This window comes from Mya arenaria, chromosome 3, assembly GCF_026914265.1.
Source record: "Mya arenaria isolate MELC-2E11 chromosome 3, ASM2691426v1".
NCBI lineage: Eukaryota > Metazoa > Mollusca > Bivalvia > Myida > Myidae > Mya > Mya arenaria.
In genome coordinates this window covers 87703250-87718189 of record NC_069124.1, presented here as the reverse complement: position 1 = coordinate 87718189, position 14940 = coordinate 87703250, and the positions used below count along the sequence as shown (strand labels likewise).

Here is a 14940-nt window from a genome sequence, read left to right as displayed (position 1 = left end):
CTCAAAGAACCAAAGCTCTGAATGTCCTCTATTATAATATTATGTTATTTTCAACATATTTTTTTATAAAATGATCTCATATTTCGTCATGCTTTGCAGTTAGCAAAATGCATTAAAAATGATCATCTGAAAATCTAACAATATTGATATTTCATGCAGTAATTGTAACTGAGTAACATTCTATATTTTGGTATATAAGGTATGCTTATATCCTGGTTATGAAATGAGTACATTTAAGTAATTTGACCAAAACATATTTCTATTAATGTTATACTCTTCGGACCAGGACAAGACATACTCTTTTGATCAGAACTCAATAGAAACTCTTTGGACCAGGAGTACATACATACTCTTAGAACCAGGACCCTTGGACCAGGAGTCAAGACATGCTCTTAGAATCAGGAGTCAAGACATACTCTTAGAACCAGATTCAGGCAGACTCTTAGAATCAGAAGTCAAGACAGACTCTTAGAACCAAGAGTCAGACAGATTCTTAGAATCAGGAGTAAAGACAGACTTTTAGAACCAGGAGTCAGACAGACTCTTTGGAACAGGCGTCAAGACATACTATTTGGAACAAAAGTCAGACAGACTCTTTGGACCAGGATTCAAGACATACTCATAGAATCAGGAGTCAAGACAGACTCTTAGAACCAGGAGTCAGACATACTCTTTGGACCAGGAGTCAGGACATACTCTTAGAATCAGGAGTCAGACAGATTCTTAGAATCAGGAGTCGAGACATACTCTTAAAACCAGATTCAGACAGACTCTTAGAATCAGGAGTCAAGACAGACTCTTAGAACCAGGAGTCAGACATACTCTTAGAATCAGGAATAAAGACAGACTCTTAGAACCAGGAGTCAGACAGACTCCTTGTACCAGGAGTCAAGACAGACTCTTTGGACCAGGAGTCAAGACAGACTCTTTGGACCAGGAGTGAAGACATACTTTTGAATCAGGACATACTCTAAGAATCAGGAGTCAAGACAGACTCTTAGAACCAGGAGTCAGACATACTCTTAGAATAAGGAATTAAGACAGACTCTTAGAACCAGGAGTCAGACAGACTCCTTGTACCAGGAGTCAAGACAGACTCTTTGGACGAGGAGTCAAGACAGACTCTTTGGACCAGGAGTCAAGACATACTCTTTGAATCAGGACATACTCTTAGAATCAGGAGTCAAGACAGACTCTTTGGACCAGGAGTCAAGACATACTCTTAGAATAAGGAGTCAGACATACTCTTAGAATCAGGAGTAAAGACAGACTCGTAGAACCAGGAGTCAGACATACTCTTTGGAACAGGTGTCAGACAGACTCTTTGGACTTGGAGTCAAACAGACTCTTAGAATCAGTAGTCAATCAGACTCTTTGGACCAGGAGTCATGACATACTCTTAGAATCAGGAGTCAAGACAGACTCTTAGAACCAGGAGTCAAACATACTCTTTGGACCAGGAGTCAAGACATACTCTTAGAATCAGGAGTCAGACAGATTCTTAGAATCAGGAGTCAAGACAGACTCTTTGGAACAGGAGTCAAGACAAACTCTTTGGAACAAAAGTCAGACAGACTCTTTGGACCAGGAGTCAAGACATACTCTTAGAATCAGGAGTCAAGACAGACTCTTAGAACCAAGAGTCAGACATACTCTTTGGACCAGGAGTAAAGACAGATTTTTAGAACCAGGAGTCAGACAGACTCTTTGGAACAGGCGTCAAGACATACTATTTGGAACAAAAGTCAGACAGACTCTTTGGACCAGGATTCAAGACATACTCATAGAATCAGGAGTCAAGACAGACTCTTAGAACCAGGAGTCAGACATACTCTTTGGACCAGGAGTCAGGACATACTCTTAGAATCAGGAGTCAGACAGATTCTTAGAATCAGGAGTCGAGACATACTCTTAAAACCAGATTCAGACAGACTCTTAGAATCAGGAGTCAAGACAGACTCTTAGAACCAGGAGTCAGACATACTCTTAGAATCAGGAATAAAGACAGACTCTTAGAACCAGGAGTCAGACAGACTCCTTGTACCAGGAGTCAAGACAGACTCTTTGGACCAGGAGTCAAGACAGACTCTTTGGACCAGGAGTGAAGACATACTTTTGAATCAGGACATACTCTTAGAATAAGGAATTAAGACAGACTCTTAGAACCAGGAGTCAGACAGACTCCTTGTACCAGGAGTCAAGACAGACTCTTTGGACGAGGAGTCAAGACAGACTCTTTGGACCAGGAGTCAAGACATACTCTTTGAATCAGGACATACTCTTAGAATCAGGAGTCAAGACAGACTCTTTGGACCAGGAGTCAAGACATACTCTTAGAATAAGGAGTCAGACATACTCTTAGAATCAGGAGTAAAGACAGACTCGTAGAACCAGGAGTCAGACATACTCTTTGGAACAGGTGTCAGACAGACTCTTTGGACTTGGAGTCAAACAGACTCTTAGAATCAGTAGTCAATCAGACTCTTTGGACCAGGAGTCATGACATACTCTTAGAATCAGGAGTCAAGACAGACTCTTAGAACCAGGAGTCAAACATACTCTTTGGACCAGGAGTCAAGACATACTCTTAGAATCAGGAGTCAGACAGATTCTTAGAATCAGGAGTCAAGACAGACTCTTTGGAACAAAAGTCAGACAGACTCTTTGGGCCAGGAGTCAAGACATACTCTTAGAATCAGGAGTCAAGACAGACTCTTAGAACCAAGAGTCAGACATACTCTTTGGACCAGGAGTAAAGACAGACTTTTAGAACCAGGAGTCAGACAGACTCTTTGGAACAGGCGTCAAGACATACTATTTGGAACAAAAGTCAGACAGACTCTTTGGACCAGGATTCAAGACATACTCATAGAATCAGGAGTCAAGACAGACTCTTAGAACCAGGAGTCAGACATACTCTTTGGACCAGGAGTCAGGACATACTCTTAGAATCAGGAGTCAGACAGATTCTTAGAATCAGGAGTCGAGACATACTCTTAGAATCAGGAGTCAAGACAGACTCTTAGAACCAGGAGTCAGACATACTCTTAGAATCAGGAATAAAGACAGACTCTTAGAATCAGGAATAAAGACAGACTCTTAGAACCAGGAGTCAGACAGACTCCTTGTACCAGGAGTCAAGACAGACTCTTTGGACCAGGAGTCAAGACAGACTCTTTGGACCAGGAGTGAAGACATACTTTTGAATCAGGACATACTCTAAGAATCAGGAGTCAAGACAGACTCTTAGAACCAGGAGTCAGACATACTCTTAGAATAAGGAATTAAGACAGACTCTTAGAACCAGGAGTCAGACAGACTCCTTGTACCAGGAGTCAAGACAGACTCTTTGGACGAGGAGTCAGGACAGACTCTTTGGACCAGGAGTCAAGACATACTCTTTGAATCAGGACATACTCTTAGAATCAGGAGTCAAGACAGACTCTTTGGACCAGGAGTCAAGACATACTCTTAGAATAAGGAGTCAGACATACTCTTAGAATCAGGAGTAAAGACAGACTCGTAGAACCAGGAGTCAGACATACTCTTTGGAACAGGTGTCAGACAGACTCTTTGGACTTGGAGTCAAACAGACTCTTAGAATCAGTAGTCAATCAGACTCTTTGGACCAGGAGTCATGACATACTCTTAGAATCAGGAGTCAAGACAGACTCTTAGAACCAGGAGTCAAACATACTCTTTGGACCAGGAGTCAAGACATACTCTTAGAATCAGGAGTCAGACAGATTCTTAGAATCAGGAGTCAAGACAGACTCTTTGGAACAGGAGTCAAGACAAACTCTTTGGAACAAAAGTCAGACAGACTCTTTGGACCAGGAGTCAAGACATACTCTTAGAATCAGGAGTCAAGACAGACTCTTAGAACCAAGAGTCAGACATACTCTTTGGACCAGGAGTCAAGACATACTCTTAGAATCAGGAGTCAGACAGACCCTTAGAATCAGGAGTCAAGAAATACTCTAAGAACCAGATTCAGGCTGACTCTTAGAATCAGGAGTCAAGACAGACTCTTAGAACCAGGAGTCAGACGTACTGTTAGAATCAGGAGTAAAGACAGACTCTTAGAACCAGGAATCAGACAGACTCTTTTGACCAGGCGTCAAGACAGTCTCTTTGGACCAGGAGTCAAGACAGACTCTTTGAATCAGGAGTCAGGACATACTCTTAGAATCAGGAGTCAAGACAGACTCTTTGGACCAGGAGTCAGGACATACTCTTAGAATCAGGAGTCAGACAGATTCTTAGAATCAGGAGTCGAGACATACTCTTAAAACCAGATTCAGACAGACTCTTAGAATCAGGAGTCAAGACAGACTCTTAGAACCAGGAGTCAGACATACTCTTAGAATCAGGAATAAAGACAGACTCTTAGAACCAGGAGTCAGACAGACTCCTTGTACCAGGAGTCAAGACAGACTCTTTGGACCAGGAGTCAAGACAGACTCTTTGGACCAGGAGTGAAGACATACCTTTGAATCAGGACATACTCTAAGAATCAGGAGTCAAGACAGACTCTTAGAACTAGGAGTCAGACATACTCTTAGAATAAGGAATTAAGACAGACTCTTAGAACCAGGAGTCAGACAGACTCCTTGTACCAGGAGTCAAGACAGACTCTTTGGACGAGGAGTCAAGACAGACTCTTTGGACCAGGAGTCAAGACATACTCTTTGAATCAGGACATACTCTTAGAATCAGGAGTCAAGACAGACTCTTTGGACCAGGAGTCAAGACATACTCTTAGAATCAGGAGTCAGACATACTCTTAGAATCAGGAGTAACGACAGACTCGTAGAACCAGGAGTCAGACATACTCTTTGGAACAGGTGTCAGACAGACTCTTTGGACTTGGAGTCAAACAGACTCTTAGAATCAGTAGTCAATCAGACTCTTTGGACCAGGAGTCATGACATACTCTTAGAATCAGGAGTCAAGACAGACTCTTAGAACCAGGAGTCAAACATACTCTTTGGACCAGGAGTCAAGACATACTCTTAGAATCAGGAGTCAGACAGATTCTTAGAATCAGGAGTCAAGACAGACTCTTTGGAACAGGAGTCAAGACAAACTCTTTGGAACAAAAGTCAGACAGACTCTTTGGACCAGGAGTCAAGACATACTCTTAGAATCAGGAGTCAAGACAGACTCTTAGAACCAAGAGTCAGACATACTCTTTGGACCAGGAGTCAAGACATACTCTTAGAATCAGGAGTCAGACAGACCCTTAGAATCAGGAGTCAAGAAATACTCTAAGAACCAGATTCAGGCTGACTCTTAGAATCAGGAGTCAAGACAGACTCTTAGAACCAGGAGTCAGACGTACTGTTAGAATCAGGAGTAAAGACAGACTCTTAGAACCAGTAATCAGACAGACTCTTTTGACCAGGCGTCAAGACAGTCTCTTTGGACCAGGAGTCAAGACAGACTCTTTGAATCAGGAGTCAGGACATACTCTTAGAATCAGGAGTCAAGACAGACTCTTTGGACCAGGAGTCAAGACATACTCTTAGAATCAGGAGTCAAGACAGACTCTTCTGACCAGGGGCCAATATGGAGATTCAATTACTAGTACTTATTTTGAAAACAAGCTTTATTGGCAGATTTATTTGCATAACCAATATTAATATGTCAGCTTTGTACAAAAGCTTTGCACATACATACAACATGTTTTGTACAATTTATTTTTCTGTATCGAAGGAATTACAGGTTAAATAGAGAGACTGATTTGTTTGAATAAAGTATAAAAATATAAAATTGCTTAACTTCAATAAAAATGTTGTAAAATATCTGTTAAATTAAAACAAATCACTGAAGTTGAACACTTGTCTGCTTATGTATTGCTGATGGCATGTTTAAAACATGGTCCTAACCCTAACCCAAAACAATTGCCTCAAGTCCTGGTATTTATTGATATATGACATCAGTATATTTTCCAGTCATGTTTGCCCCAGTTTTTGCAAAATCTCCCTCACAATGTCCTGGTGGGGCTGGTCCACGTCCACAGTTAAGCCAGCCTCCCACTGCAAAAGTGGCTCCAGGGTCTCCAGCTGGGATTGCAGCAGGGCTGGGGGCATAAAATGGCCACGCCTTGCTTCCAGACGCCCCTGCAGAACACCTTCACTACCGTTGAGGTGGACAAAGACTAGGTCAAGGCTAACTACACCGTCTTCTTTGTCCTTACTGTGCCCATTCAAAGATTCATTGTTGCCTTGATTGGTGGTGTTTGTCGCACTACATCTCTCCCCTTTTGAATCTGCACCAGAATTATGGTCTCCCAAAAGGCTTCCAGTGTGACCAGTTCTCAAGATGTTCCTGTAGCATGCCTTCAGAGCAGAACATGAAACAATTCCAGAAGAACCTGCTTCCTGCAAACTTAAACCATAGCATTATACATTAATTTAGTTGTTCATTAATATAATTAGATGATTATCTAATGACATCATCATGTGAGTTTCTGATGTAGTTTTTATGTATGTATTATCCGTGAAAAAATGAAGTTGCTGTATGATGAACCAGAAATGAAACTGATATTTTGTTGTAATCAAATCTAATGGTGGATTTAATATTTTCTGGCTATTGAGATGATCATGTTACAGTGGTGTATTCAGCAGTGGCATATCATTCACCTTTTAAGATGTCTGTGTATTGCAAGCAGCCATGGTACCCTGTCCTGGAAATTAGTTAAATTTTGTTAAATTATGAACAAGCAGTTGAAGAAATATGAGTATTTACCTGTTACCTGCTTAATACTACAGCAAGCAGATGTGATCATGAATTGAAGCCATAATGAGTCTACATCAGGCCAAGTTACCTGTAACCTGCTTTATACTACAATACAGCAAGCAGATATGATCATGAATTTAAGACATAACGAGTCTGGACCGGGCCAAGTTACCTGTAACCTGCTTTATACTACAATACAGCAAGCAGATGTGATCATGAACTGAAGCCATAATGAGTCTACATCAGGCCAAGTTACCTGTAACCTGCTTTATACTACAATACAGCAAGCAGATGTGATCATGAACTGAAGCCATAACGAGTCTACATCAAGCCAAGTTACCTGTAACCTGCTTTATACTACAATACAGCAAGCAGATATGATCATGAATTGAAGCCATAACGAGTCTACATCAGGCCAAGTTACCTGTAACCTGCTTTAAACTACAATACAGCAAGCAGATGTGATCATGAATTGAAGCCATAACGAGTCTACATCAGGCCAAGTTACCTGTAACCTGCTTTATACTACAATACAGCAAGCAGATGTGATCATGAACTGAAGCCATAACGAGTCTACATCAGGCCAAGTTACCTGTAACCTGCTTTAAACTACAATACAGCAAGCAGATGGGATCATGAATTGAAGCCATAACGAGTCTACATCAGGCCAAGTTACCTGTAACCTGCTTTATACTACAATACAGCAAGCAGATGTGATCATGAACTGAAGCCATAATGAGTCTACATCAGGCCAAGTTACCTGTAACCTGCTTTATACTACAATACAGCAAGCAGATGTGATCATGAATTGAAGCCATAACGAGTCTACATCAAGCCAAGTTACCTGTAACCTGCTTTATACTACAATACAGCAAGCAGATATGATCATGAATTGAAGCCATAATGAGTCTACATCAGGCCAAGTTACCTGTGACCTGCTTTAAACTACAATACAGCAAGCAGATGTGATCATGAATTGAAGCCATAACGAGTCTACATCAAGCCAAGTTTCCTGTAACCTGCTTTAAACTACAATACAGCAAGCAGATGTGATCATGAATTGAAGCCATAACGAGTCTACATCAGGCCAAGTTACCTGTAACCTGCTTTAAACTACAATACAGCAAGCAGATATGATCATGATTTTAAGACACAACGAGTCTGGACCGGGCCAAGTTACCTGTAACCTGCTTTATACTACAATACAGCAAGCAGATGTGATCATGATTTTAAGACATAACGAGTCTGGACCGGGCCAAGTTACCTGTAACCTGCTTTATACTACAATACAGCAAGCAAATGTGATCATGATTTTAAGACATAACGAGTCTGGACCGGGCCAAGTTACCTGTAACCTGCTTTATACTACAATACAGCAAGCAGATGTGATCATGATTTGAAGCCATAATGCGTCTACATTAGGCCAAGTTACCTGTAACCTGCTTTATACTACAATACAGCAAGCAAATGTGATCATGATTTGAAGCCATAATGCGTCTACATTAGGCCAAGTTACCTGTAACCTGCTTTATACTACAATACAGCAAGCAGATGTGATCATGATTTTAAGACATAACGAGTCTGGACCGGGCCAAGTTACCTGTAACCTGCTTTAAACTACAATACAGCAAGCAAATGTGATCATGATTTGAAGCCATAATGCGTCTACATCAGGCAAAGTTACCTGTAACCTGCTTTAAACTACAATACAGCAACAGATGTGATCATGAATTTAAGACATAACGAGTCTGGACCGGGCCAAGTTACCTGTAACCTGCTTTAAACTACAATACAGCAAGCAAATGTGATCATGATTTGAAGCCATAACGAGTCTGGATCTGGCCAATTAACATTGGTAGTCAGTTTTATTGCTTTCAATCCATATTATTATTAATCTCAATTACTCAAGGCTCTTAAATTTCAAATATAAGTCAGAATTATGGAAAAACATTCCCAAAAATGGGCATGACATTTTTTAACATGTTCAAGTTCTATTCTTAACTCTATACCTGCTCTTTGTTCTATGTGCGTTTATTGGGTTATTGCACTTGGGTAATGTTCTGTTTTAGGAAACTTCCAGTGAATTTAACAATATTGATAGTAGCTTTACCTCGTCGTTGAGAGGAAGACTGTTCTTCATTTTACTCTTATTAGACTCTGAGTGGAAATCATCAGCATCCCAATAACCCCAGCCTGTCTGATAAAGACAAAGTACTGTAGAAACATAAATATACATGTTAACATCAGTAAAGTTACAGAATACACACATGTACAAGGTATGCTGAAGAAGTTTGTAGATTTTATAATAAATTTTATTATGCATTTAGATAACTTTTGGACAGGAAAACACTGATATGTTCTTTTAATTATACATGAATGAGCATAAAGCTAAAGTTGCACTGATTGATTGAACAATAGACATGAAGAACAGAATCATGAAGAACAGAATAGAATCATGAAGAACAGGGTAGAATGTTGAAGAACAGAACAAAATCTTGAAGAACAGGATCAATGAAGAACATAATAGAATCTTGAAGAACAGAATCATGTACATAGATGCCATATTTTTATGTCATATTATTTTTTTTTCAAAACTTGCTTAAGGTTGACAGTGGAAAGCATCAATAATATTATGAGTGTGAAAATCCATGAAGGACCATGATGACTAAGTTAAAAAATTATTGTAGTTTGAGTGCATTTCTGTATTTATTCTTTTATTATAAATGCAGATATTGGGCAAATTTTCGTCACGTAATAATCCCCTGGTGTAATATCAAAATCCCCTGGAATTCAGACCAAAATCCCCTGGGAAGCCTCTCAGAAATATGGCATGTATGCATGAAGAACAGTATAGAATCATGAAAAACAGAATCATTAAGAACATAATAGAATCATGAAGAACAGGGTAGAATCATGAAGAACAAAACAAAATCTTGAAGACCAGAATCATGAAGAACAGAATAGAATCATGAAGAACAAGGTAAAATCATGAAGAACAGAATCATGAAAAACAGAATATAATCATGAAGAACAGAATCATGAAGAACAGAATAGAATCATGAAGAACAGGGTAGAATCATGAAGAACAGAATCATGAAAAACAGAATAGAATCATGAAGAACGGAATCATGAAGAACAGAATAGAATCATGAAGAACAGGGTAGAATCATGAAGAACAGAATCATGAAAAACAGAATAGAATCATGAAGAAGGAATCATGAAGAACAGAATAGAATCATGAAGAACAGGGTAGAATCATGAAGAATAGAATCATGAAAAACAGAATATAATCATGAAGAACAGAATCACGAAGAACAGAATAGAATCATGAAGAACAGGGTAGAATCATGAAGAACAGAATCATAAAGAACAGGGTAGAATCATGAAGAACAGGGTAGAATGTTGAAGAACAGAACAAAATCTTGAAGAACAGGATCAATGAAGAACATAATAGAATCTTGAAGAACAGAATCATGTACATAGATGCCATATTTTTATGTCATATTATTTTGTTTTTTCAAAACTTGCTTAAGGTTGACAGTGGAAAGCATCAATAATATTATGAGTGTGAAAATCCATGAAGGACCATGATGACTAAGTTAAAAAATTATTGTAGTTTCAGTGCATTTCTGTATTTATTCTTTTATTATAAATGCAGATATTGGGCAAATTTTCGTCACATAATAATCCCCTGGTGTAATATTAAAATCCCCTGGAATTCAGACCAAAATCCCCTGGGAAGCCTCTCAGAAATATGGCATGTATGCATGAAGAACAGTATAGAATCATGAAAAACAGAATCATTAAGAACATAATAGAATCATGAAGAACAGGGTAGAATCATGAAGAACAGAACAAAATCTTGAAGACCAGAATCATGAAGAACAGAATAGAATCATGAAGAACAAGGTAAAATCATGAAGAACAGAATCATGAAAAACAGAATATAATCATGAAGAACAGAATCATGAAGAACAGAATAGAATCATGAAGAACAGGGTAGAATCATGAAGAACAGAATCATGAAAAACAGAATAGAATCATGAAGAACGGAATCATGAAGAACAGAATAGAATCATGAAGAACAGGGTAGAATCATGAAGAACAGAATCATGAAAAACAGAATAGAATCATGAAGAAGGAATCATGAAGAACAGAATAGAATCATGAAGAACAGGGTAGAATCATGAAGAATAGAATCATGAAAAACAGAATATAATCATGAAGAACAGAATCACGAAGAACAGAATAGAATCATGAAGAACAGGGTAGAATCATGAAGAACAGAATCATAAAGAACAGGGTAGAATCATGAAGAACAGGGTAGAATGTTGAAGAACAGAACAAAATCTTGAAGAACAGGATCAATGAAGAACATAATAGAATCTTGAAGAACAGAATCATGTACATAGATGCCATATTTTTATGTCATATTATTTTTTTTTCAAAACTTGCTTAAGGTTGACAGTGGAAAGCATCAATAATATTATGAGTGTGAAAATCCATGAAGGACCATGATGACTAAGTTAAAAAATTATTGTAGTTTGAGTGCATTTCTGTATTTATTCTTTTATTATAAATGCAGATATTGGGCAAATTTTTGTCATGTAATAATCCCCTGGTGTAATATCAAAATCCCCTGGAATTCAGACCAAAATCCCCTGGGAAGCCTCTCAGAAATATGGCATGTATGCATGAAGAACAGTATAGAATCATGAAAAACAGAATCATTAAGAACATAATAGAATCATGAAGAACAGGGTAGAATCATGAAGAACAAAACAAAATCTTGAAGACCAGAATCATGAAGAACAGAATAGAATCATGAAGAACAAGGTAAAATCATGAAGAACAGAATCATGAAAAACAGAATATAATCATGAAGAACAGAATCATGAAGAACAGAATAGAATCATGAAGAACAGGGTAGAATCATGAAGAACAGAATCATGAAAAACAGAATAGAATCATGAAGAACGGAATCATGAAGAACAGAATAGAATCATGAAGAACAGGGTAGAATCATGAAGAACAGAATCATGAAAAACAGAATAGAATCATGAAGAAGGAATCATGAAGAACAGAATAGAATCGTGAAGAACAGGGTAGAATCATGAAGAATATAATCATGAAAAACAGAATATAATCATGAAGAACATAATCACGAAGAACAGAATAGAATCATGAAGAACAGAATCATGAAGAACAGGGTAGAATCATGAAGAACAGGGTAGAATCATGAAGAACAGAATCATGAAGAACAGAATCAATGTAGAACAAAATAGAATCTTGAAGAAGAGAATCATGGATAACAAGGTAGAATCATGAAGAACAGAATAATAAAGAACAGAATAGAATCATGAAGAACAGGGTAGAATCATGAAGAACAGAATCATGAAAAAACAGAATTATGAAGAACAGAATCATAAAGAATAGGGTAAAATCATGAAGAACAGAATCATGAAGAACAGAACAGAACATATGAGTATTTTGTAAAAAAATAAACATGTAAAAAGTCCACCAACTTCTTTAATAGCCCTCATTTTATTGAACCACAGGGGTTTCTCACGATTTTCTTTCCCATTTATATATATTAAAGTCTTAATGATATAAAATTATAGGGTAAAAAAATAGAAACCCCGGTGTATTAAACATGTCATTTGATTCTACAATAACTATTGTAAGATCTTTAGAGTAATATTGTCATGTCCTAAACTTACAGAATCTGCAACAGCCTGACCAACGGTTGTCCTGGGAGTAAACAGAGTAACAGCTGTCATTATAGTGCATACATAATAATATATATACATATATATACTATAATTATAATTAAAATTATATACAGTAAATGTATGTAATATTTTTTTACGAAATACATATACGATGGAAATAATAAAATGTAAGATCCGTTACAAAATTTACAAGCCAGAGCAACATGTCAATCTTTTAATGCCAAACAAAAACGTACTTTCCACAACCGCACACCCCCATCAAAACAATCAGCATCTCTTTCGCTTTGTCACTAAAACGAAAGTAGGTCATATGTTAGGCATGTGTCATTTACTTTCCCTTTAAAACGAGGCAATGCGGAAGCGCTGAACATAATGTGATTAACATAATAAATTCTCATTAATTTTTAAAGTAAATGAGAAAAGTAATGTCTATTTCATGCAATGAATAGGAAAACTGCTAATTATATAACTCAGAGTGTAAAATACCCAGTACAAATTAAGCGAACGAGCACCTGCCTTGACCTTGAACTATGCACATTCCAGTCATGTGACCAAAACTTCCTTGAGCGGTTAGTCGGGTTTGTTTGATCTAAGCGTCAGTGGGACCGGTACAGTTTCGAGGATTAAAAATGACACTTTTTCGGAAAAGTAAAAGTAAAGGAGATTTGCAGCAGGAGTTTCAGACTACCGTCAGGTTTTTAGATGATTCTGAGCCAATCCAAGTGCCATTTACGGTAAGATTTGACCATTTTTAGCCGGTTTGTTTTGACATATCACCTGTCAAAAAAACTGAAACTTTACACTTCATGTGCACTCAGCCGTGGAAGTGTTGAAAACGTATACATACTGAACTATTTGTCGTTACATCTTGTTTATAAATTGTTTGCTTATTCTCATCTTTTTCATCAGTTAACAAAAAAGGATGCTTCCAAATCTAACGTGAAAGTGGTGATTGGTAGTCTCCTGTTAGTTTTAAAGTCCATAAATCAATTATAGATAGTAATTTACATTTACTAATCATTTAATAAGAACTAAAGTATTTGGTGAAATTTACCCCACAGTTACCAAGGATTCTGTCCTTTAATGTATCATATGGCCTTCAAGTAATAAGTGACTTTGAATCCTATGCAAAGCAAAAGCTTAAATTAAGCAACCTGTATGTCGCTGCTTGTGACTAGAATATAAAATAAAATTAAGGAGCCGAAATGTCTCTGTTGAAAATCACTAAGGGGCCGAAACGTCTCGAGTCATTTTAATTAAGGGGACGAAATGGCAGGGCCGAAATGTCTTAGGGGCCGATTTGGTAGTAGGCCGATTTGGTAAGGGGCCGATTTGTCTTGCTCCCGTTGCGGCCATGCAGAAAGTGCTTTTTCGGTTGAAGTCATTGCATAAAAAATCAGCTTGTTGATAAATTGTTATGAGGGCAGGGCTTTAACTTTCCCACACTTTTTTAACTGGTTTAACTATTCAGTTTTAAACCAGATAGCGTCATGGACCTATAGTTAACCTGGTTTATAGGTCCGTGATAGCGTTTATTTTATTCATGTCGATGCTTAGAACAATAATCAGATTTCGGAATTTGCTTGGTATTAACTCATAACTAAACCCTATTTGGTTTCTAAAATAAAAGAACAAAAATCGTAATTCTGAAAATGGTTAATTTCAAAATAAAACCAAAATTACAATTTTTGAATATGACTTAATTCTTTTTTTCGTTGTTCATTTAATCAATATACGGTCCACTCCTCGCAGAAGTTCCACTTCCATGGTAACTCCATGGGTTTTACAAGTATTGTATTGCCAAATTGTCTACATTAGGCCATTATCTGCTTGGATAACCATTTGAATCCAAATAAGATTGTATCTTTAAAGAAAATAATTGCTGCACAGTGGAACCAGGAAGCATTTTGCTTATACATTGCAATCCTTATCAGAAAAACGATAAATTTAATGTAATGACAGTTTTACAGACTGTGAATGATGGTCTGATTGAAACTATTTTCTTGCATTTCTTGCACTCGTAAATGATTATTTTTTAAATCAATTTTAAAAATTAGTGCTTACAGATATTCCCCCACTGCAGTAAAACCATGAACACACAAGAAGAAAGAAATCATTTAGCAACATGTCTGAAAAATATTGTCAAAAATAAACACTAATTTAAGGCATTACCGTATTATATCATGTATAGGACGCTAGCATAGATAGGACGCAGGCAAAAAAAATAGTTGAAAAAAAACGGGTAAAAACCCTTAATGTATAAGATAGGAAGCAGCGGAAAAATGTCAAAATTGGAGCCGAAAAATTGAGGTTGGTCAAGTATTTATAACATATATTGAAGTAAAAAAAAATGTATATAAGGCATATTTCGATAACTGGCTTGTGTATTTCGATAACTATCGTCATATTTCGGTAATTTAGTGTACACAACAATGATATAAGTCTTGACATCTTGAGAACATTC

General features: G+C 37.5%; 2 protein-coding genes across 7 annotated transcripts in view; one reads left to right on the top strand and one right to left on the bottom strand.

Moving 5' to 3' along the window:
• Positions 1-5634: 5634 nt before the first annotated feature.
• Positions 5635-13110, bottom strand: LOC128229136 (probable gluconokinase). Of its 2 annotated transcripts, none has more exons than XM_052940850.1 (6): positions 12989-13110; positions 12713-12766; positions 12465-12495; positions 8855-8941; positions 6648-6691; positions 5635-6393 (listed from the first exon to the last, which is right to left on the bottom strand). In XM_052940850.1, exons 1-6 carry the CDS (start codon positions 13021-13023, stop codon positions 5958-5960), a joined length of 687 nt encoding a protein of 228 aa, XP_052796810.1. In that variant the 5' UTR covers positions 13024-13110; the 3' UTR covers positions 5635-5957. The 2 variants fall into 2 exon arrangements, with proteins under 2 accessions (XP_052796810.1, XP_052796811.1); XM_052940851.1 differs by having other exon boundaries at positions 12963-13108.
• LOC128229134 (FERM domain-containing protein 5-like) overlaps positions 13076-14940 on the top strand; it is an 80791-nt gene continuing 78926 nt past the window's right edge. For all 5 annotated transcript variants that reach the window (XM_052940846.1, XM_052940848.1, XM_052940847.1 and 2 more), the window contains exon 1: positions 13076-13210. In XM_052940846.1, the coding sequence (XP_052796806.1) occupies positions 13106-13210 (105 nt within the window). In that variant the 5' untranslated portion in view covers positions 13076-13105. The remainder of the gene's footprint in view (positions 13211-14940) is intronic.

What these genes read in the sequence shown, in the direction of transcription:
- LOC128229136 (XM_052940850.1), bottom strand. Translation starts at nt 13,023, where the DNA reads ATGACTGGAATGTGCATAGTTCAAGGTCAAGGCAG. An exon ending in ATAGTTCAAGGTCAAGGCAG is followed by an intron (nt 12,767 to 12,988) that starts GTGCTCGTTCGC and finishes CTTTCGTTTTAG; the next exon opens with TGACAAAGCGAAAGAGATGC. An exon ending in GGGGTGTGCGGTTGTGGAAA is followed by an intron (nt 12,496 to 12,712) that starts GTACGTTTTTGT and finishes GTTTACTCCCAG; the next exon opens with GACAACCGTTGGTCAGGCTG.